The 23,707-nt window shown below is 44.6% G+C and overlaps 1 protein-coding gene and 1 long non-coding RNA gene across 9 annotated transcripts in view; one reads left to right on the top strand and one right to left on the bottom strand.

Moving 5' to 3' along the window:
• TJP1 (tight junction protein 1) overlaps positions 1 to 23,707 on the top strand; it is a 158,106-nt gene that overhangs the window by 82,882 nt on the left and 51,517 nt on the right. The window contains exon 1 of one of the 7 annotated variants that reach the window (XM_021407096.1): positions 2,522 to 2,860. The exons of the other annotated variants lie outside the window; for them this stretch is intronic. Within the exon in view, the coding sequence (XP_021262771.1) occupies positions 2,834 to 2,860 (27 nt within the window). The 5' untranslated portion in view covers positions 2,522 to 2,833. Of the gene's footprint in view, positions 1 to 2,521; positions 2,861 to 23,707 lie in introns of those variants that run through there. 7 annotated transcript variants of the gene reach the window in all.
• Positions 3,745 to 13,525, bottom strand: LOC110403632. 2 transcript variants are annotated; one of them, XR_002441766.1, is made up of 3 exons: positions 12,990 to 13,525; positions 12,261 to 12,540; positions 3,745 to 11,553 (listed from the first exon to the last, which is right to left on the bottom strand). It is a non-coding gene; the product is annotated as an uncharacterized LOC110403632 (long non-coding RNA). The 2 variants fall into 2 exon arrangements; XR_002441767.1 differs by having other exon boundaries at positions 12,274 to 12,540; positions 12,990 to 13,524.

The following is a 23,707-nucleotide window of genomic DNA, read 5'->3' as shown; positions in this document are numbered from 1 at the left end:
TAAGAATTTTTGAAAGAAGGTAAATAAGAGAATCACTCAAGATTTCTTCCATTTTATATAATGGTTTAGGTTATTCAGCCAACATTTGGCCAACATTTGATTTGGCGTTTTCAATATTGTGATGGTAGCTTTGTTTGTGATTAATTTATTAATGAAGAGATGAAAAACTTCTTCTGAAGAAGAATTTGAAATGGGTACAGAAACAAAACTCGCTTTCCTTAAAATATCTATTAAGGCAGCAACAAGTGTGTAGCTTTTAGCAATGCTAAGAGAATGAATTGGCACTTCTGGCCCCTCAGGTTGGTACCGCCAGCAGAGGTGGAGCTGTACACAGCTGCTGGAAAGAAGGCAGGAGGCGGGGGAGAGAGGGAAGGAAAGGAAGGAAGGAAGAAAGAAAAGGAAACAAGAGATTGATAGAAAAGAAGGAAGGAAAGAAAGAAACAAGTACGCATGTCTTTTGGGGCCAGACCTCTTCCAGCCTGGCAAGAGGTCATCTGCCATCATCTAGTATCTGCTGCCAGGCATTCCGAACTCCGCGCTGGCAGCCCTGCCTGGTCAAGTAGTCCGTGTCCGTGTTGAATTCTGTGTATGGATTTGTAGCATTTGGTCAACCTGTGTTCTGAAGGTGGTACAAAAATTGCACCTCCTTTTTGGTGGAGCTTGGGGCAGACATAAGAGGGGGCTGTGAGCTTGCTCTTTTTTGAGTTGCTCTCCCTTTTCCCTCACTGAGTTTCTTTTCGTGCCTCAACACCTTGAAATCTTCCCCCTCCTTCCTGTTGTGATTAGCCTTTTCCTTCCTGCCTCCTCCAGCAGTTACACATGTTATGCGGGCATAAAAGTTGTCACATTCCTCCTTTGGCATGCATAGATAGATTTAAAAATCTGAGACACAGGTACTTCTAGCAATGTGTAAGCAAACAGATCTGCAGTGTGTTTGTGTGGCAGTGTCAGCTGAAGGGCTTTGGCAGAAGGCAAAGGGAGGAGGAATCCTGATGGCATCGGTGCCTCCGGCCTCTGAGGGAGAGGGCAGGGGCAGGTGCATGATGGGGCCACTAGATGCTGGCAGCATGGGGACGGGGACACAACTGTGTTGCCTTGAGGGGCACTGGTGGACCCAGCCCAGGAAGGATGTAGCAGCAGGCTGGGCCCTGCACTGCTGTGTCCTCCTTGCTGCGGCCCTTCCCCCTTGGTTTCAGGCTGCTGCCTTGGGAATTTGCTCCAGCTATTTCCTGGAATATGGATTTGTTTATTTTCAAAGGAGAACAAACATCAAACTCACACGGAGGCTTTGGGTAGGGCGTTCCTTTGTAAAGCGGTGTTTTGGCCATTAAATTGTTGCCTCTTTCTGGGAATTTAGATGCTTCTGAAGCGTGCATGGAGCACTGTGGCAGCTGGCAGCATGTAAAGCGTACAACTGCAAAAAAGTTGAGGCCCTGATCCAATGCCCCAATTGGCGCTTGTGTCCTGCACAGGGCTCGTGGTGTGCGCTCTGCTCTGCGGTTTCTCTCACCTGCACTACTCTGTGCGGACGGGTGTTCCCAGTTGCTCATGGTACCAGAGCTAGTATGGAACTTCTGCTCGTCTGACACTGAGAGAGCAAAGCGAGGGAAATAAGGAGCTGCGGCCCGCGGCGCTGCAGCCGATGCGCAGAGAGGTGCGAAGCGCACGGTCCGACCCCGGGCGCGGTGCGGTCGCTCAGCGCGGGGCCCTGCGCGCTGCTGGGTGCGGCCAGGCCGCGCACCCAGGGCTGGGGCGGCGTCCTTAGGAAGCACTTATCTAAATGGAAAAAAAAAATGTTTGCAAGATTTCTCTTATTTCTTAAATAAATGCTTATTTTGTAAAAGGCACCCAAAACGCTTTCACCTCGAGCCCCCAGACGTTTGTTTTCTAAAGCCGCAGTCCGCGGCTCCGCAGGGAACGCTGAGGCCGTGCAGCCGCCACCTCGGGCCGAACCTCCTCGGCTGCTTTCTGTCAGCGCCTTTGTTGCTTTTATCTGGAGAACAAGACGTGCCGCCGGCAGCCGGAGCGCCGCGCCCGCCCTGCGGACAATAGGGGCAGCGGCACGGCCCGGCCGGGCTGAGCCCCGCCGCTCGCAGAGGGGGGAAGCGGTGGGGTGCGGGGCCCGGCCCCGGGCTCCCCGCTGCGCCGCCGCTACTCGCCGTGCCCCCCCGGCTCCTCTCCGGCATTTCAAACCGCCCCCCGCGCTCCCATAGGCTGTGCCGGACGGCCGCCGCTCGGCCCCCTCCGCCGCCGCCCGCGGCTCCGACCACCGCGCGGGGGGAGCCCGGAGGCGGGGGGACTCTGCGGCCGTTCCCGCGCCGCGCGACGACTCCCCGGGAGCGGCGGGGCCGGGAGCTGAGGAGAGGCCGGCCCGCAGGTGCTGCCGCTCGGGGGAAAGCCGGGGCCGGCGGCGGGACGGGGTCCGGGCGGGGCGGGGCGCTCCCCCGCGCGGCGGGATGGGCCGCGCCGCAGTCAGGCGCGTCCGGGGCTGCGCGGCACGCGGCGCGGTGGGGAGGTGCGCGGCAGCGCGGGGACGGGCGGGGATCGGGCAGCGGCCGCCGCCTTTCGCAGCCCCGGCCCGGGCGGGAGAGACCCGACACTTTGATAAAAGTTGGGGCTCCGCTCTCTTCCCCCTTCCTTCCTCCTCCCTCTTTCCCCGCCCCTTCCCTCGCCGCCCGCCTCTCTCCTCCTCTTCCTCCTCCTCCTCCCTGCCTGTGGGATGTTTATTTGGGCGGCTGCTGCGTGAGGCGCGGGAGGCGGCGGGGAGTCTTTCTCCCCGCTCTCAGTACTTGCCGGCACGGTCTCCCTACTCCGGGGGAAAGAAGGAAACAAAATGTCTGCCAGGGCCGCGTCCAGCAAGGTAAGGCTCGGCCCGGCGGCGGAGCGCTCCCCGCACTAATCCTGGCGCGGCGCGGTGCGGGGCGGGCGGCCCCGCCGCCTTCTCCTCCTCACGGCCGCTCCCCGCGCGGGAGCCGTGCCCCGGCGGCTGCTGGGCTCTGTCCGGCTGCCCCGAGGCGCGGGCGGCCCGGCCGGGGCGGGGAGGCGAGGCGGGACGGGGCCTCGCCGGGCGCTCGGCGCAGCCCCGCGTCCCGGCCGGGCCGAGCGAGCGCGGGGGTTAGCTCGGAGCCCCCGGCCGGCGCCGCTCCCCACCTGTTGGGCGGGCGGCAGTGGGACGGCCCCGCGCCGAGAGGGGCCGGGCCCCGCGGAGGGGCCCCGCGCGGGCGGGGCGGGGGCGCCGGGAAAGGCCGTGTCCCTTTGTTGGGGGCGGCACGGAGAGCGGCCGGGGACGGCTTAACCGGGAGAGGCCGGTAGCGCAGGATTCTTCGTCCCGCTGAACCGGGCGGGGGCCGCTGACGCGAGGCACGCGGGCGGTGAGCTGCCCGGCCCGGGAGGCCGCACCTGGCGGTGCCGGTGCAGGTGCACGGGCGGGTGCCGCCCGCCTCTGCCGTGAGTAACGCCGCGCGGCCCCGGGGGCAGGGCCGGAGCGGCGCTCAACAGGTCGCTGCGGCTCCGCCCGCGATTACGGGGCGCTCGGAAACCGGTTCGCGTTTGAATTTGGAGCCGCCGTTCGGCTGCGTCTCCCGAGCGGCTGCCGCGGCTTCGGCGCGTCGAGTTCCGACCGCGCGCGTGCTGCCGCCGCCGATCTCGGCGCGGCGGCGTTCGCTCTCAGTGAAACTCCGCGGTTTCGGTCTGATGTCACCTGCTGGAATGCGCCGGGCAGCGACCTGCGGCGAGGCACGGCGCGCCCCGCTGCGGCCTTGGGGCTGGGAGCGTCCCGCTGCCCCGAGCTGCCGAGCGGGCTGCGCCGCCCCCGGAGGGCTGCTGCTGCTGCTGCTGCTGCTGCTCCGCCAGGGCTGCGTGCTGTGGGGCAGCCGCCGGGCCCGCTGGGTGGGCGTTGAAGCTGAAGTGCCCGTGTGGGCTTGCTCAGTTGCACACCGATTTCTAAGTATACATCAGAGATTTCTTATTACATATTAACTCGTGTGTACACAGAAATATCGGTGATAAGTGTATGCAATTAACAAAGTAGTTTATTCCGTGTTACATTTAAAACTGGTGGTGTCACATAGTCGCACGGATGGGTAGGATGTACTTTTACCTTGTTTAAGTGCATTTTTATTAATAGAAAGCATGACAATGAAGGTAAGCATTGTTTGTCCTTAAAACCGGTAATTTATGCTAGATTTCTGCCGCGTGAGGAATTGGGAGAAACTGCATTGCCTTAAATCTTGGAGACTGTCCTCTTGTGTAAAACTGGCATGCTGGGTTTCTACCTGTAGGACAAAATTTTCTCTTGAAGTATGGCTGGCTTCTGTGGTTGTAGTAAAATAATGCCCCCTGCACGTGTGCACTGTCTTAGGAAGTTGAAAACACAACAGAAACTCCAAACACTCCAAACTTCAAAAATATAGAGGCGTTACCTCCTTTATTTTTGGACTAGTGTGCGTGCACTCTGGTGTAAAACTGAGCGTTGCCTCTTCCTTTAGCAGTCACCTGACGCTTCTTCCAGGTCTTTGGCATTAACTTGGCCCTGAGAGCGTGTGTACGCGTTTACCATAGCAGCCAAACTAATTACGCTGAAAGTTATGTTAATTTAAGAGTGTTGCAAAATAGTTTTCTTTTGGTGTAACTCTTCACTGGTTTATTTTCAGACTTTTTTTTGTCAAAGTAAGATCTTGCAGCCGGTAATAGTCTCCTGTCAAAGTTATTGCTTGTCGTCTTGCTCTTAATTTGTCACATAACGTCTTCCAAGACTTGAATCTTATGCATACAGTTTACATGAATTTACTTGTCAACATTTCCTTTCAGTATATAGGCAGTGTAGTTTCTACTTCAGCTATTAATTCCTGGGATACTGGTTATAGCTTTAATAGTTACGGAGAAGATGAGGGAGAGATGATAAATATTTCAGAAATACGAGAATATTGGAGGACTCCTGTGTTCAAGTTTCAGGTCTTGTTTCCTTCAGTCACCCCTTCGGTTGCGGTGTCCAGTTTCTCATTTTGAGGGGCGTAGTGCATTAAAACAAAGGGTGTTAACAAAGGTTAAGTAAAACAGAAGTTTTACTTAACATACTTGCTAGCTTCTGAGGGTCTGTATCCATGCCCATGTCTGTGTCCATGCCCATGTTTATCTTGGCATGCTTGGCCAGAAGAGAACTAAAACAATTTTTTTATTAGCTCAATAATTCTTGATTTGTACGTGTGGGAATCTTGGCTGGCATTGCTGAATTACACCCCGTTATCAACAGTTCCTGCCGCCTTCTGCTCCCGCTCATTTTTGGTTGCTTGACATTTTCATAGCTATGCTGTGAAGTGATGTGTTTTATGAAGGTTTTCGGTGTTTGCTGTAGCTGTTGGTAGCATACGATACAAAATGGTGGGAGAAATGAAATCTTGCTTGCAGTCTAATCTAGTGGTGGCCGCGATTGTGAAACATAGGGGGCCTAATCTCTTCTAATGTAGTCTTGAACAATACTAATGGATGCTGTGGGAATGACTGTGTCAGGGTATTAGTAATGAGATGTAAAGCTCTCCACTGAGGGCCCATATGCAGTCTGCACTGGATTTTAAAAAGAAGGGAAAAAGTTCCTTACAGTAAATACAAGGACAAGAATCTTTGATTCTTTGACCTCTTTTGAATTCTGAACCTGAGTTCTTGTCTTGGTTCTAGTTTTAAATACGTGCGCAGAGAATATTTCCCTTTCCTTCACCTCAGTCCTGTAATTAATTGGATTTTTGTTCTAACTGCCTCTCCAGCTCCAGGCAAGTATCTGTTGCTGCTTCAGTGAGAAGTGGAGAAATGGGTCACAGTAACAGTTCAATACTCACAGATTGCTGGGACTCCTTGGTTCCTCTTCTGGAGGGAATTACCTATGGCTTTCATAAACATAGCTTAGTATTCTATCCAAAATTGTGTTCAGAGGCACTAACGACTTTGTTCTTTGTAGAGACTATATGCAAAAGCTTTTCAAGTGTGTTTTAAGCTATGCTGAAGTCTACAAAATAGTGGGGTTTTGTAACAGTATTTCATTCTTCACTTTGGGACTTATATAAACACTAGAATGTTAGGTCAGTTCTCTCAATGTTGATGAGATTCTTCAAGCATAACAATAAAGAAATGTAGAAAATGCGTATGAAGAAGTAACATGAAGTACTAGAGATAAGATGTGTTAACATCAGAAATTACCTTCTACTTGCTGAAAACAGTCCTGTAACATTTAATTTTGATATTGTTCCTTTAGGTTGTGCTTGGACCCAAGGAATTAATTTATATATTGTTTTCAGAAAAGAGATTACTCAGAACTTTTAAAACTTAAATTCATACAATTATGGTGATAGGCAACTTCAGCCATTGAATGGTAGTTGAGGTGCTTTTTCCAGTATCAGCTGTTCTTGTGACACGAGAAGAGCTCAGAGCTCTACGGTCTGTACACTGTTGTGAAGTCTGTATGGAGTTTGCTTCTAGTTCAGTGCACAGGACTAAGATTAACGTAAACAGAGATTGAGATCTGACTGTGCCTGGGAGCTGATTTCATCTTTATGGGATGGAAAATCAGTAAAACCTTATGAGTGAGCAGCTAACTAATCCTTGCTTCGAGGAAGACAACTAGAAATGGGTTGTTGTGCTTCATAGATAGTTTAAGGCACGTATTGCACTACTGCATACTGTGAGAATAGATATAGGGCTTATGTCATTGCAGAAAAAGGCGTAGAAACGCTTGTCCAAAACCAGCTTCTGTCAGTCAGTGATGTTCAGACCAAGCACCCAACTGCCTGCCATGCTGCTGGCCGTATTGATCAGCTGGCAGTGTGAAGTTGGGTCTTCCCTTCTGCTTTGTTCTCGCATGCTCTGGAACGGGAAGGAAAGGTGATGTGCGGTGTGGTGTGTGGTGTGCCAGGAGGTGCGCACTGAGGACGTCTGGTCAGTCAGTGTGAAAGCTGCGAAGCTGTATGTCTAAATGTGAAAAGTTGTGGTCTCCATGTTCAGTTTGTTAACAGTGAGTCAAACTCTAAATGTCTGTTTGGGTTAATTGGTGGCACTTGGATCAGAAGCTTATTTTTTAGTTTATAGGATGTTTGAAGTTATATAATCTGTACTGCAAGCTACCCTCTGGTTAAGAAAGACATCAGTCATTTGTATCTCTTGGATTTTTCCTGGTCATAGTATAAACGCTGCAAAAATTAGTATCAAACTATGTTCAGTGTTTTCTCAGGCAAATAATATTACTAATGACTTCTTCAGTGAATGTACTGATTAAGCAAATAGCCATAGGGAAGTCTCAAAATGAATTCTGTGATTCTGTGCATTTATGTATGTTGAGTCCAAAATGTCTTGAAAACATTGTCTTTTCTTATAATTATGCTATTTCAGGGGCATATTGTTCAAATATGCACTCGGTATTCACAAACATGGGGATGTTCTTGCTTCAAGGAGTTGTACTGAGAAAATGAGGAAAGCATTAATTTGAATGCTGCAGATCCAGTTTGAGTCTTGTGGATCCAGCGGAGCAATGAGCGCTGCCAAGGTCACAGGGGTAGGGACTTGTCTGGGGAAGATGATGTCTGCTTCTGTTATCCGTGGATTTTCCTTGCATGGTTTATCCTTGGGGAACTCATAGGCCATAAGTGAGCCATGTGGCTGGAGAGTTGCACCCCTGTGTGCAGGACTGGGTGCTTCACCCACACCTGCTATTTGTAACGTGTGAGATCTTCAGTAACTCTTCAGACTTCTTTCTAGCCTTTGTCCATTATGATTTATTTAGTTTATATATAAGCATTAAGCGCAATGTAGATGCTAAGAAATGAAGTTGACATTATGTTTAAAAAGTATTGATATTCTCAAGGGTATTTAGTAATCTCTAACAGGATTCTTGTTTCCTAATCTGTTACAAACAGATGTTTCTGCCCTTTTGTGGTGGGGGAGGGTAGCCTGAATTCAGAAACATGGTATCAATAGGGAACCATTGTGGTAGGAGTTCACCTTATGAGAGGTGAGCAAGCCTGCTGTTACTGGTGTTGGCCTGGATAATTTGTTATAATGTGTTTTGTTAGTCAGCTTTCCAGAGCAGAAAAGCAGTAACAGGACTTGGTGCTGCTCAGATAGTCTTGTGGTCCCTCCCACCTGAGTATACTAAATGCTGACTTCTAAAAATAGAAAGTATGCAAAAGTAGGCAGCTTCTTTGATTGGTAGTTTCTCTGTGTTCCTCTTCATTACCTTTTGCATTTAAGCTCTTTCTTAGAGGCTTCCTTGCAAAATACTTCCCTTCACCCTTCCTCAACCAGGCAGTAATTAGTTTTCAACTCACAGTCCCGTGGGATTGCATAGCCTGTTCCTTGACTGGTTTGAATGGGGTCCAGTAACAGTGTCTTTCCCTCTGCCCTACTAGGTCAGCAATCATTTAACAAATAGTCCCATTTCTTTACTTGCACTGAGTGGAAATTAGTGTTCTCTACCACTCTGGAAAAGATGTGATTGTCCAAATTGCATTTAAAAATACGTAAGGATTTAAGTTCATTTTCCACATGAATGTTTATTTTTCCGAATGGGTATTTGTGTGGTGGGATAATGGCAGCCACAGTGGGAACTAAAGTGAAATTACTGTACTTCAAATTAATGCTTGATTTGGTCTTTTAGCAGGCTTTCTTTATAAACGAATCTGTAGAATGGGACTTGCAATGGATGAGTTCCCTATGGCAAAACTGAAGTGTGGTAGTCTTCACTGAATAAATATTGGAAACATACTTGTCTTCAGTCATGCTGTTTAAGGATAAGTTGTTTGTAGTAGAACGTAACAATTTAAATTACCAAAACTGTGGAACTCAAGGAGAAGTAACTCTAAAAATGTGTTGTTTGATAACATATTGTCAAGTAATTAGTCAGTTGTAATTAATATGGGATCAGGACAGTACCTGGGGCTAAGTATGCCAAGTATTGTTTATCTGAACAATTCCCAAGGCTTGTAATAAATCTGTAATTCGTGTTCATTTCTGATGGCTGGCTTCCCCACAGTTATATCTGGGAGAAGGCCAGATCGTGTTAACTCTGTCCGCACAGGATGCTTCTTTAAGAACTGGATGTCGCTTGACCCAGCATTGTTCCTTGTGTTATTTGGAACAGCATTGTTCTGTACATGAATAACCCCGCATAACGGAGTTTTCCCAGTGAAGCCTGTAAATCTGGATTCCTTGAAATTGTATTTCTAGTGGGTATTAAGATCTTGAAGCCAAGCTTGGGGGCATGGCTTTCTGAAAAAAGAACTTGTGTTTCCTTCAGAATTGAAATTGAGTTGTGGAAAGTGATTGGCCATCATATACAGCATAAACCCCTCTGTTAATAACACAGCTATGTAGGAAAGGAAATTCCTGGAGGGTTATCTCATGAGAGAGCAAAGTGGACTTTATTTTGTTTGTTTTGTTTGACTCCTGTGAATGATGTGGAGTGGACTAATGCTCCCCAAACAGGGAGTATTTAGCTAAAGGAAATGAGAAAGGTCTGCTGTTTACAAACAGCGTAGTAATGACTTGAACCAAGAATATGTTTTATCTGAAGCTGTTTTATTTGATGCGATGCCGTAGATGCAGTCTGTAGAATGGCAGCCTATGTTTACTAGTTGTACTGTTGTAGTTGTGTTGCTGGTAGTTAGACTGTAGATGTGCCCTAAAGCTGCTAAGGAAACAGCTGAGGTTCAGTTAGGGGATCTATCTGTAAAAGTACCTTGTCAGTAAATAACTGGAAATGCTGTTGTCATACACATCTTGCACCTGCTGACCCTCCAATTCTGTTTCTTACAAGGTGAGACTGAGAAATAAGTATTGCTTAACTGGACCAGGAAATATGATCTTCTTGGGGGCAGTTAAGAAACTTCTTGACTTCATATCAGAATTCTCTGTTTATCAGAACTTTGCTTACGCTATGGTCAGCAGCAGATCTTTGGTCATCTGAAAAGATGATCTACGCAGCATTGCCTTGGGAAGTTAACAGCCAAAGAGCTGTATCATTTCTAAGTTCTGTCTGCTACCAGGTTCTTCCGATACAGTGTCTTGGCTGAGGGTTGCCTTTGCCGTTTCATATTTCTTAGACTTCTCTGAAACAGAAATTGTTGGCCTCACTGTATTGTGCCTTAAAGCGGTACCAAGAATGGCTGTATCTGATGGAGTTGGTCTTTGCAAATGTGGAGAATTCAGAAAATGATACAAAACAAACATGTTACTAGGTACTGTAGTAGCATATTGTTTCTTAAGAGCCAAGAAGGGAGAAGATGGAAAGCTAGATCTCTGAAATACTTCATATTGTTGGAATGTCTGTATCTTCTGAATGACAGGCATCTGGTTTCTGAGATGAACCACAGAGAAGTGTGCAATGTGCCAGAGATGTTCTTGGTTCTGTCTTAATTGTGTTTATTTACCTTCTCTGGATTTTTTGCAAGGTTTCTCTTGGATGAGCCAAAAGAAAAAATCTTAGGGAGGGAACTATAAAAATAATATAGTTAGCGAGAAGAATAGTAGGAGATACTTAAGGAAGAAGAGGCAGGAAAGAACATGCTGAAGGCAAGCAGAGGGAGGCTTTTCTCCCCTTTCTTGCCTCTGCCCCTTCCCCAGCAAGTGAAAATGTTAGCACAAAAGCTGAGGTGTCTGGACTCTCCAAGTGATTACTGTGAAACCTGGTGTTCTGTGACTAAGTCTTACTCATGGAATTGTCTCATCAAGACTAACTGAATAGTTGTATTTAAAGATTGCTATTAAAAATCAAGATGATACAATCAGACCCAAGCTCTGAAAGAACCATAATAGGAACTTAGGTGTGTTGCTGAAGTTGCAGCTGTATTGTTTCTTGTATCTGCAATGCTAGCTCATCTGCTTTTACTGCTTTCTGTAATAGAGCTGGAGGCAATGAATGGGGAGAAGAAAAAAATCGTAACAAATTGAAATGTTAAAGCAAATGAAGAATAGTTTGAAGGACGAAGTTCTACAAAATTCCAGATAGTAAGACTCCAGAGCAAAATGGAGCCACTTCAGAGCCTATTCCAGGCACTTAAAATGAAAAGTATGTAAAAGTTCAGATGAGAAACAATCCCTAATGTTGGCCTCCTGAGACTACAGTTAAGTCCGGGGAGAATAAAACGTGCTGAAATGCATCTACTGCTTATCCTTTCTTGTAGCACATTTGGAAATAATGGGGATGATCACACACATCAGTTCGGATGATCCTCCTCAATTATAATATTTGTCTGAAAATATTCCCAGATCAGTGGGAAAGGGCAGTATCTTGAGGATGACGATGATGATTTTTCAAGCTGCTTCCTCTTAAATTCCTCTCTCTGTATTTTTTTTAAGTATTGTGTAGACAACCAACAAAGCAAGTGTAACCTGAAGTCTTTGGTTATGCTGGTGTAACTGGTAGTTGAACTAGAACCTAGATAGGACACGGGTAAATGAAGGGCTCACCTTTCTGCCAGTACTGTGCTGCTCAGGGGCAGGAGGCACTGAGCTCAGTGCTCACAGCTGTGCACAGGCTGATAGTTGGAATAGTTCTAAAGGTGGTAACCATTCCTGTGAAACAGAAAACTGTTTTTAGAAAAGACACGTGCTGGCGTATGGAAAATCCTGTTGTCTTTTTCCTCCTGGCTGAAGGGGGGTGGTCACAAGTCCTTGCTTTCAAGCTCTGTCTTTTTTCCCTTTTCATGTGAGAGGGAGCACCACCCCAGCAGGCTTCCCCAGACCCTCTCTGTATAACAGCGGTATTTGTAACCAAGTGTCAGGAACGTGGCTTTTCTTTGCCCACATTTATTTGCTTCCTCAGATGTCTTTCCTGCCCTCCTGTTTCTGGGGAGGAGCTGAGGTGTGGGTGTTATGTGTTGAGAAGAACTGCAAATAGGAATGGAAATTGCATGTGGGTCTGCACTAAATCCCTTTTCCTTCTACCTCCTCTTGCCAGGTTAATTCTTCACACACGCTAGTCCCAGTTTCTCTGCTGGTATTCTGTTCCCAGGAGCCTGGTCTTATTCCAGGTTGTTGTTTGGTTACGTTTGTCATCTGAGACACAAGATGGAGTAATACATGCTTTGTTCTGAATGAAATCTCGTAATTCTTGTCTGGTAATCCTTGTCTGATAGCTGCCCGTCAAGGGGAATTTTGGGGTGAAAATAGATGTAGACCAAAGTGTACATTTGGATCTTTCAAAATGGAAGTGATCTCTTTGCCTTTGAGGTTATATAAGTTAGACATGATTAATCTGAAATAAACCAGTGCAAACTTACAAGGTTTTCTTACTTGTTGCATTGTCCACTATCTGTAAATGCCTCTTTATCTCGGGAAGAGTGAACAATAGTGAGAAGGCACTGCTGACAGTTGCTGAGGTCATTGTTCCTTCAGAATGGCCAGTGTTCTGGCTCCTGCCGTTTCTTCCCTCCCAGCATTATGAGGATATCTTTCAAATGGTTGGGTTACTGCTCATGTTAGCACTGTCTTCGGGCTGTACATCTAGCCTTGTTGACATCAGGGTGGGATTTCTGTCCCGCGTCATACTGTGCATATGTTCTAGTTTTAAATGGAAGCAGAAAGGAGATGTCTCTTAAACTTCAGTGGGAGATTTTGCAGTGTGTTTTGCTAGTCTGAACTTCACATTACATGAATTCCTCTCTTTTACAGATCAGTCATACCTTCAATAGCTATTGACAATAAAAAAAATACTTTAAATGAAAACAAGCAGTCAGGGAAATCCTGTATGGGCTTTTTTCTCCTTTTCTACAGTCAAATTAAGTGAGAATTCTTGTGATACTTTCTATATTTTTCAGTGATGTTATTCCCTCCCTTCTCATCTGTACTTCAAGAACATGAAGTCTTCTAGAGCAAAGTAGCAGAAATATACTTGTTAGTGGATGACAGTTCAGTGGTAAAACAAGCAGGCAGTGGTCTTCTGTGTAGCAAAAGGGCTCCACAGCACAGAGTGAAATAAATAGTATGTGGCAAGTTGGGAATACTGATACCTGTTGGGTGAGCTCTGTCATCAAGTTGGTGTGTGATGGGAGAGAAACACGTGGGTCAGGCAGCGAGCTGGAGCAGCTGGAATCTACTGCAGTGCTTGAGGCTTGTGAGGTAGGCAGGAGGCTGATGAGGAACTCCACTGTCGTGTTCTCCTGTCCCCCACCCCCATTCCCCTTTTGTTGCTGGAAGATCTTTGAGTGAAACCGCTGACTGACTGGCTTTGCTGGGAGTGCAGTGCTCAGCTCCTGAGTAGCTGGAAATAAGGATTTTGCTTTTTTTTTTCTTAGAAAAATACTACTTTTCAATTCAGAGGGAGCCAGAAAGTTAGCATGAAACCAGGTTTTACTTTCTCTACTTTTTAACTCTGCAATGAGACCTTTAATTCAGTAGATTTAACGCGTTTTCTGTTTGGGGAAAAATTAGTTTTCTGTAAAACATCTAGCATTTTGGACCGCTTGGCTTAAAAAAGAAAAGCAAAAACCCAAACTCACAAAGCTCTGTTACTCAAGAGAATGCTGTAGACAGTGTCAGGGAAAAAAAAGTAAGTAGCTTCATTTTCTCTACTGGCAAAGTGGATTTCTCTATGTTTTAATGTTCCTGTACTTTTTAAAACTGTACGTAATCTGTAGCTGACTAAAATGTAATGGCTAGGAACTACCTCTGCTGCCCTGGCCCTGCAAGCAGTGTAATTATGTTGCTTCCAAGCGATAAGCCAAGGCAATTCCCAGATTGCTGAGATGCCTGGAAGCGCTGACCTCTGGGCGCTCGGGGCACTCCTGCTGTGTGGGGATGGGGATGGGGATGGCCGCGGCCTGCACTGCTGTGCGGGCCTGTCACGTGCGGGCTGACTCGCAGAAAGCTTTGAAGCAGCCGTGGTAAGAATGCTTTTGCTGACTGATAGGCACTTAGGCTACCGACTGTGAACAAAGCTGGCTCTCGTTCTGTGCCTCTAGCCCCCATTTTCTGTAACAATGCTTCTTTCCTGCTGGCTACCGCACAGTTCTCATCTAGGCCCGACTGTTGACTCGTCTCCAGTTCAGTTGCATTCTTCTTAATTTTTACTTCAAAAATAGTCATATGTGAGAGTTTGGGTTTGAGTGGTTTGTTTAGAGCCGCTGCAGACAGGCAGCGTGCAAAAGTTGATGTGGTGGCTTGAAAGAGTGGGAGGATTAGGGGAGGGGAGTGTGTGACTGGGCAGGAGGGGGAGGAAGAGGATTAAAAAACAATGGTCTTTTATTCGTGGTGACCAATACGGTGAGAATCGGTTTGCTGAAATGGGGCATGCATCATGGAGAGGTTTGAGATCTGGTGTCTTCAGTTAGTATGAAGAACGAGAAGAAGCTGATAAGTAAACGTTATCTTTTGTGCATGATGCGGAACGACTGTTGTGTGCAGTAACTGTACTGCCAGTACCTCCTTCAGTAGAAGTAGGGCTTGAGCATGAATAGGAAACTAAACTGACTTGATTTCTTTGTTTAATCTCTTTACCTTTTATTTCATTATATTAACAGTTATTAGATTGTGCCTGACTTGCAAGGATCACTGGAAGTGGAAAATTAATTTGAAAATGAGAAACTCTTTAATTCCAGCAGCCTGACTATAATGCTTTCTGAATTTGCGTAGAATCTGTGCTGCTGCTGTGCTGCATGTTCGCCTGAATTAAAAGTCTAATCCAAACGAGCCTATACAATAAGAAGCATAGTAGTCCATTACCAACGAAGAGCAAAGTTTACCAACTCACAACTTAACCTTTGACTCTGCTGATTGTGTTTATGTTGAATATAATCTCTTGGTTGCTTGCACCTTGATTCTAAGCCTACTCAAGCTTGAGTTCAGTAGGTTTGGATTAAAAAATAATAACTTTCTGCTGAGAAGCAGAAAATGCACAAAAATTTTGTTGATACTTTGTATGTATATTGAGCAAAGCTTTATGTTGTTTTTAGAGTTGAGCCTTCTGTGCAGTGCGGCATTGTTGTCTGCTTGGAGGGGTGGTGGTGACTACAGGTGTTCCCTTACGTTTACTGCATTTCCAGTAACTTTCTAGGGCTGTACCTGGAAGGAGAGCTTCTCCCTGTTCCTGAATTCACCGACCTGAAGCTGAGTGGCACTATTAATTTCTGCCTTTTCTTATTGTATTGTTGTACAGTTGGTAGAGTGTAATTTTTAGGATGCATAGAAAGACATTCTATTAATTGCACTCTGGAAAGTGAGACTAGATTCTATTATAAAAGAGTTTAGAAATATTTGAGGTAAGTGGTACTTTTTAATTCATTAAAAACTTGATGATTAGTAAAAGCATTTAAAATACAGGCTGTCTTTGCTGCGATAATTATGAAAGTATAATTCAAAAATAAGTAATTGCTGGTCTGGAAGAACAGAAAACAGCAATTCTTTGTGAAATAATCCAATGTGTTATGGCCACGATATAATTCTGGGAATTCACTTAGAAAATTTTGTTTGTTTCCTTTACTTAATTCTCTGATGCTTCAATGCATATTCGGGGCACTGTTGCCATTAGTAGCAGTGTGGTTGTCTGACGTTGTAACGTAACAATTGGTAGGCCTCTGCCTTGCGAGATTTAATGCCTGAGAAATGGTGTGATTAGCTTAGATGTACTTTTTTTTCCTAGCTTGGATTTTAACCTGGATGTTTCTTATGTTCCAATGTGATCTTGAAATGTTTTCACCTTCTTTGGACTGTACCTCATTATCTTATGATACTGTTAATAAAGTAGATCTTATGCGATGGAGTGTTTTGCTTGTTTTCCTTTTGAGATAAGTGATTTTTGTTTGCTGCTGAAATGAAGTACTGGCAAAGATGGTGAAATAGCTTGCAGCAAAGAGAGAGATGTGGCAAACTGATCTTCCTCACCCCCCATCCTTGGCTGACTTCTCTAAATTCTACTTCATGTCACTGCAATTACTTAAATTTATTTTTTAAGCTCTTCTTTCCTGTTTATTTCCCTTCTAAGTTTATTAGGATCAGCCAGCTGACTGAGGGGGTCAGGCAGAGCAGCACAAGTGCCAAAAAAGGATATACAATAATGTACCTGCAAGTACATGCACTCCTTCAGAGCGCTAATTGCGAAGACAATAGAGCTGGTGTGCCAAGGCTAGTCTGAGCAAAAGTCTTGCTGGGGCTTTGGTCTGTGTGCAAAGCTTTTGGACTTGTAACCTAACATCGCAGCTTAGGCTTCTGGCCAGCCTTCCTGAGGAGTGGCCTCCACACGGCCCTTTCTCTGCCTCTGATGCTCGTTAGCACATCAGCAACGTAGTCTGAAACATCCATTTCTCTGGGGATTTTTTGTAGAGGTGTTTTTTGTCTACTGAAGGATGTGTGGCATCAGATCTGGATTTGAAACTTAAGTCTGTGCACCACAAGTTTAACTTAAATCTGTTACAGAATGATGCTATGTTACATGTGTTGATATGGAAACGAATCATCTCAGGTGAGAGGAGGTGACAGGTACATGTCCTTGACTTGAGCACAACCTACGACTTGGCTGCAAGGAGGCAGTTGCTCACCACTGGCTTGTGAACTGTTCTCAGTAGCAAGGCTTGTTCAGAAGGCAGGTAATAAATGTTACTTTGCTCTTATTTGTCCCACTTATAATGCTTGGCAGTGTGTTAGCAGGAAGACTGCAGCATAATATTGCTGTGATTCTTCACTGTGTTAAGAAATTCAGGGTGGGGCCTTGATGCAGCCTCTGTTTCCTAAATGCCTTAAAAATAGGTAGAGAATAAGAGGTAATGCAAATAGGTATTTTTTAGATGGTATCTGTTTGAGTATTGTAACAAAAAAAAGCCCTTTTAGAGCAGTATCTGTAAGTGATGTAGTTCTACAAAGGGTTGGCTGATGTAACTTCATGGTTAGTGGAACAATTCTTCCTTCCCTGTATCTTAGCAGTCTACTGCCTCATGCACTGAATCATGCTTGTCTGACTGCGTGGTGAGCCAGTTCATCTTATTAACTCAGCAAAAGGCTGGTCACTTGTTTTTTTTTCTGGGTTTTAGGGAAACGAATGGCTTCCTGGAATGTCCTGAGAAATGTAGGACTTCTTGTTACACTGGTGAACAGCTAACTCCTGTTTTGTACAACCACTAGTGTGTTCACTTTGTGTCTGAAGTTTGTTTGATGAGGCATTTTTCCTGTAGATGGGCTTCTTTTCCTAGTGGTTTGGTTCTATTGTGTTTTTCTAACCTCAGTATAGCTCTGATGTCTTGAGCAAGAGCTACAGGTGTTGGTCTAGTGACTAATCCTGTATTGTTTGTAAGGAGTAGCTAGACTGAAACAACAGTATTGCTCAAATCAGCTGTTTGTTTGCTGATTTCCAGTCACATAGTCAGGTTTTCATTAAGACTCTGATCACAGCTTCTAGGGGACCAAAAAAAGATGTTACACAATAGAGCTTCGTAAAATTCCCCTTCTGGTTATGTTCTGATTTATCTGCTCTTGAGTTATGGGAGATAACAGGGCAAATGGCCTGTCTGTATAACAAAGTTAGTGTGCTCTCCTGCTAACATTTGTCTGTAAGTGTGCAGAAAAGAAAAAGCTAACTTTGTTGGTTCAATGGTTTAAGAATTGTGGAATAAAACCCTCAGTGTTATAAAGAGGAGACGGAGTTTTCCTAGCCAGCTGTGTAAAAATAAAAATTGAAAAGAAAACTTGGATGAGGGACAGAGAAGGACTTTTTTCCTTCAGTGAGAAGGCCAGCTGATTATATCCTCACTTGGATGATTGAATTTTTAAGATATTAAACCTTTCTCTTGAAGATTAAGGTAACAGCTTCTATTGTACATGAATTGGACTGTCAGCTGATGCCTAAATTTGTGAATCATAATGATACTGAAGCTCCTCTCACCCCCACTCCACCCTCCCCCCCCCGTTTAATCTCTTAAGTTCTTTTATCCTAATAGAGGGGAAATGTTATCACACTGCCTGTGTACGTGGCTGTTTTTTTCTTTATGGAAAAAAATCATGGAATTTTCTGTAGAGTCATCAACTTCTCAAGTAGTTTCAAAAGCCCGCAGTATTTTCTCTTCAAGCTATGGCCTTCTGATACGATTTTCCATTACACTGGCTCATCAGACAGACTTGTCTGGTGTTCTGTAGCTAACTCTTAAGGTTTCTTGCTCATCTAACAAGGGTGTTTGGTGGTTGGTTTTTTCTTTAAATTTAGCTGATTTTGCAGGATTCTAGGTGATTCAGTTGCTTCCTTCCCCACTCTGTTTCTTGCAGTTGTGTAACTCGAGAGCTTTTGGAGCAATGGTTGAATGAACTGTGGCTGTAACCTAGGATAAACAGGTAATTGGCCAAAATTATACAGGCATTTGGCCAAAAGTATACAGGCGTTTCAGCTGTTAACTGAGAGCTTATCCAGTTTCTTCTCCAGTTGGTTGGATAAACAGCTAGAATGTCACTCGTGCCTTTTCACTTGAAAAAATGTGCTGAGTAAACTAAATAAACATCTGTCCATTAAGCACAGATGGGAGATGCTTGCCAAGAGGTGGTTTTGACGGGCAGCCTGTCTGAGTAGGTATGGATAGACTTATGTTTTCAGTCTGGTTACAAAGTTCCTGTTCTGAAATACTCTACGTGCTTGTTGTCATCTTCACTGTAGTTGGGCTAACAGCTGAGGAGTATTCTTTATGAAGTGATGATTACCTTGGGAGAAAGACATGTGAGAAGCTGCTCTGTCTCTTAAGTACGAAGCTTATCTGCCTCTGTTAGTTATTGCGTGTTTGATTACTATTTCAAAGTAGGGTTGAAGCTGTGATATCCACTATTACTTGCATCACTGTTACTTGTATGGATGTGTCTCTGTAGTGATTTTTGTGGGGGGGATTTCGCACTTAATGAGTCTTACCTGTGCAAAATCACAGATTTAAATAAAAGTATTTAAATGTAATAGTTTTTTGTTTGTGTGCTTATAAAAGGTGTTAAGTTGACTACTTCAGGAAATAATTTCAGTGGTGTTTCTGTATTAGATACATAGGTAGACAGCTTCACAGGATGAGAACGAAGCTACACTTCCAAGCAGGTACAGATCAGCCTTCTTTTGTAAACTGTATCAATAGTTCTCATACGTAAGACTGACACCATTGCTGTCTTAAAATGGTGCTGTAAGACCACTGTAGTTAAGCTGTAACAAGAACACTCCTAAAAATGCTTCTAGTTGCTATTTGACCTGCCAGCAGAAGGCTTTTTATGTTAGAGTGCTGGTATGTCTAGCTTTTCCTTGTTGAAAGTTTGTGATGGATGTTAAACTAATGCCTATTTTTACTGAGCTTTATTTTCATTTCTTTAATCTTCAGTAATTTCGGGTGTTTTTGTGGAGTGTCTGTAGGGAGTACAAACTCTTCTTCCTCTTTGCAGTTTTGGAAATGAGTCTGAGGCAACCAAAGAATTTATTTGAGTATTGCTTTTCATGATGTTGGATGCTTCTTTTCTTGGACTGGTAGCAGCTCGGCTAAATATGCTTATGTTTTCACATTCTTTTATCCTGTGCTGAAGTAGACTAGTATTTTGGAGTAAGGGGAATTAAGGAAGAAAACAGCCCAAACCCTTACCTGTGTCATGAAATGAATGTCAGTTAAGCGTATCTTGCACATTGTCCTGTAATATTTAAGGAGTTTGCATTTAAGGAAAAATGACAGCTGTATGGTATGTATATGCAAGCTGATACATGCTCCTGGAGACATAATACGTTCACTATTTCTGACACAGTACTTTAGAAATCACATCTAGGTGGCTGGAATATGTCCTCGGTTTACTTGCTGTGTGTAAAGCAGAAATGGAACAGGAGAAGAGCTTTGAAGTATACTTTGTTTTGTCTTGTAACAAAATTCTTTTAAAAGCAATAAGAATCATGCAGCAATCCTAAAACTATTGCTCAGAAAAGACGTGAGGTGAAGGCTGCATAAACTTGATCCTTTTTTTGGTTTGCAAACCAGAATGTCATGCTGTTACAATTTTGATTCTTGTGGTTTTGAAGTTGAAGTGGAAACTGAACTTTCTGAAAAGGGGGAATTTTATCCTTGTTTGATACCTCACAAATCCAAAGCCCTTCAATTTTAAATTTGGTTCCTGGTGGTTATAGATGCACTTACGGCAGAAAGAAGCACAGCACATTTTAAAGTAGCCCCAATCATTTCAGCCCACATAATTTATTGCCTAATTGGGAATGTGCATTCCAGAGTGATGATGAAGAGGTGTGATGCAATTTTCATCAAGAATATAATCCTGTGCTCTTTGTATGGTCTGTCTTACTGTGCAGATGCAGAAATTGTGGGAAGAGAAGTTACAGTGCTTTGTGTTTAAAGCTGCTGTAGGGAGGAGGCAGCAGTTTGTTTCACTTCTGTATTTATATCAACTCTTAAAGGTGGTCACAAAGATATTTTAATTTTGAGATTAACTTTTGCTTTCTCTTGGTTTTAAGTGTGTCAGACTTGAAAGCAAGTGATATTTAAAGGCAAGTTAAATGATGTATTGTGATATTTTTATGGATTTTTTGTATTTGTTTTCACCTTAAATGCTTCCTTTGGGAAAAGGAAGATGAAGTTTAAGCTGCAGCATAAAGACCTCCAGACCCCATAGCAAAATTTCTGCTGTTTCCTTACTTACAAAGCTCTCTGAACCTGTATGATAAGCGTTGCATACAACTTGGTGTGTTAATTGAACTGCAACGGTCAGAAGAACTGACAGGCTACTTTTTGAGAAGGTGGGTCTTTGTCTGATTTCAAGTGTCCTGTTTTGCCTTGTGTGCATAAGTCAGCGTGCTGCAAGGCAGTTCTGACCTGGTCAGCAAAGAATGCTGCCGAGTTAATTCTCTGCTCCCTTCCCCTGCTTTGATGTGCAAATAGGGAGGAAAAGAGTAGCTGAGAGTCTGTGGGGTGGGATGGGAAAAGGCACCGTGGTTATGTGTATCTGAATACATTCCGAGTTTAATTTGAAGCCTGTGTAAAGCCTCCTGTCCACAAATTACTGTTATTCTGTTTGAGAAACTGCAACCAGTGTATCTCCTACCGGGTTGAGTTAGGAAATGACTGGGGTGTTCTTCAGCCTGGCCTTCCTGGCAGCCCCTGGCTGGTCAGGGTGGGAGTATGGATGCAGTTCGCAAGGAGGAAATCCAAAACCAAAAATCCAAGAATGTACTGCTGTTGAGAAGGCTTGCTGTTTTTTCTTTTTATATCTGAAGTTTTAATATATGGTGATTTGTATCCCAGTTTTCTTTTTTTTTTTTTTTGAGATCTGCGAATTGGAAGAGGTTGTAAACCAGTGGTGTAGGGAAAGGCAAGGCTGGGATTGCTGCCAGCAGAAAATCAGAGGAGGATTATAATCAGGCAGCTGTTTGCACTGGGTGGTAGCGCAGGCCTGCGTTCATTGCCTCTTGCTGGGTCCTAGCTCCCCAGTGGAATTGGTTTTTGCTGCTGTTTATTCCTACCACAGCTTCTCATCGCCTTAGAAAGGTGTTTCTGGCTCGGTTTTGGTGACGTGGGTGTTCCTGCTGCTGTTGCATGTCACTGGAAGGGGAGGGAGAGAAACATGTGGAAATGTTTTCCTGGTTCTTCCTTGCTTGTGGAGCTGCTCCTTTCTCTTGTGGTTGTTAGGGGCCATGATGCCTGAACAGATGGAAACAGATGCTTTTTTTTTTATGTTTTTATGGGGGGATAATAAACTGGGAGGTGGAAAAATGTGTGTGTGTATTTTCCATAAAAACATGTTTGTGAAACTTTGGTAACGATGAATCTTGCTTATCTTTCTGAAGGGAAACACCCATATTTTTCAAACCTCTAGTGTAGTTAGGGTTAAGTTTAAAAACAAACATACAATAAACATGGTAGAACTGGATGTGAAGAAGTTGTATGCTTCCCACTGCCTGCAAAGCGTGTCGTGCCCCTTGTAAAGCAGTCGGTGCTATGGCAATGACTGCAGGTGCACATTGCTATATGTGTGCTGTGCTGTGTCTGCTTCTGTGTTCGTAGTTGACAAATAACCCACCAGAAAAGGCTTCCATTTCTCTTCTGTTATTTTCTCCGCCTGCCTGCTCCTTCTCCACTCAGGAAAGCTGCCAGCCCCTTGGCTCCTTGGTTCGGTTCAGCTAGCTTTGCAAACAGAGGCGAGCCTGCCCTGAGAATGTGAGCAGCGCTGAGCTGAGGTTGCTGCTGCTCCCGGCCCTTTGTGTTGGCAAGCAGCCGCCCACAGGTGCTGTTCTTCCAATTCTGCTGCTTCCGATGGGACAGTTCAGTTAAACCCAGCAGCTGCTGTGCCTTGCTCTGCAGCGGTGTTGGGCACCCGCTCACTGGGTTCTCACAGGCCCCATCCACCCCTTCCCCCAGTTATGCTGAAGCTGAACCTCTACAGTCACTTCCATTTTTCTCTTTATTAGTAGCTGATAACTTTAATCGATTTGTTCTGCAGACACTAAACAAAAGGGACTGGTAAAAGATAAGCACTTAAGCTGCAGCAATAAGCTGCTTGGGGGGCCAGAGTTCATCTGTAGGTCTGCAGGCTACCGAGCACAGCACGATGGCTCCCTGCAGATGAGGGAAGGGCTCCTCGCTGAATTTAAATACTGGTAGCATGTGCTAATACTACTTTGACTTTTTTCACATTATATGTCTTCTAGCTTGCAGCACTACTTTATTTTGAGTTAAATCACTGCTGTATTTTAGTTTTGTAATCAGATGCAAGGACAATTGCAGCATGTATATTTTTCTTCAGTTAATAGGTTAAATGTGTTTTCTTAAAAACCTCCTTTTTATAGGTAGCAGATTGATGTGCATATGAGTAGAGACTGAGCAGCCGTTATGGCAAAATAAATTGTTGAAGAGCATTGGATTGTGTCTGCTGAAGTCAGGTACCTCTTCCCCTTTCGCAGGGAACATGTTTTGGAAAACTGGGAAAGGAGTACTTGTGTTACAATGAAGTGGTGCAGAAGTGAGTTTTTATAGTAGGATGGGAATACTCCTCCTCTTTCACGAGGAAAAATGTTGTTCTGCACTTCCCATGCTTGCTGATAAGAAAGTGCAGTTACGTTGTCCTTGCTGACAGCTGAGCAAGCTGTGCCAACATGAACCTGCGTGCCTGTCCAGGTCTCTGACAAGCAGGGCATTGCTGTGCTGCTCTCATTCTCATCCCTTCTCTCTCATTGACCTCTCATACTTTTTTCTTCTCATCCTCACTTTAAAGGACAAAAAAACCCTGCTTTTCTCTCTGTTTTGCACTAACCAAAACCAGTTTGGTTTTGTCTAAACCAAACTGTTTGTTACTGTTGACTCCGTATTCTAAAGTCACTAACAACCTTTAACAAATCCTAATGTTCAACACTATTTGCTGTCTCCTCCTTTTTCAAGTCCTGTGTTTCTGTGTCCTTGTCTCTTCATTTACCTCCTTTGAATGTGCAAAGTTAATGTAGGCTTAGAATTACAGCGTGTGCTGCAGATGCTATAGTAACTGTGTGGCTGCTGAAATTGAATCTCCTCAACTGACTGTTCCCTGAGATTGGGGTGCTGAGAAGCCATCTGTATGCCTGGTTATCACCTACAGGGAAAGGCCCTTAACCCGAAACTTTGTAATAGTGATAGATGGTGTTCAGAGGAAGAAACTTAGTACCCGTTTTGAGGAAAAATTAACCTATGTGTCATTTCATGTGTGTTGTTATCCAACTTGAAGGTAGCGTGGCATCTGTAAATTGAAGTATCATGCAAACCTCTTAAAT

This window comes from Numida meleagris, chromosome 9, assembly GCF_002078875.1.
Source record: "Numida meleagris isolate 19003 breed g44 Domestic line chromosome 9, NumMel1.0, whole genome shotgun sequence".
NCBI lineage: Eukaryota > Metazoa > Chordata > Aves > Galliformes > Numididae > Numida > Numida meleagris.
Note: the sequence above shows the minus strand (reverse complement) of the source record. Positions and strands in the feature narration are given on the sequence as shown.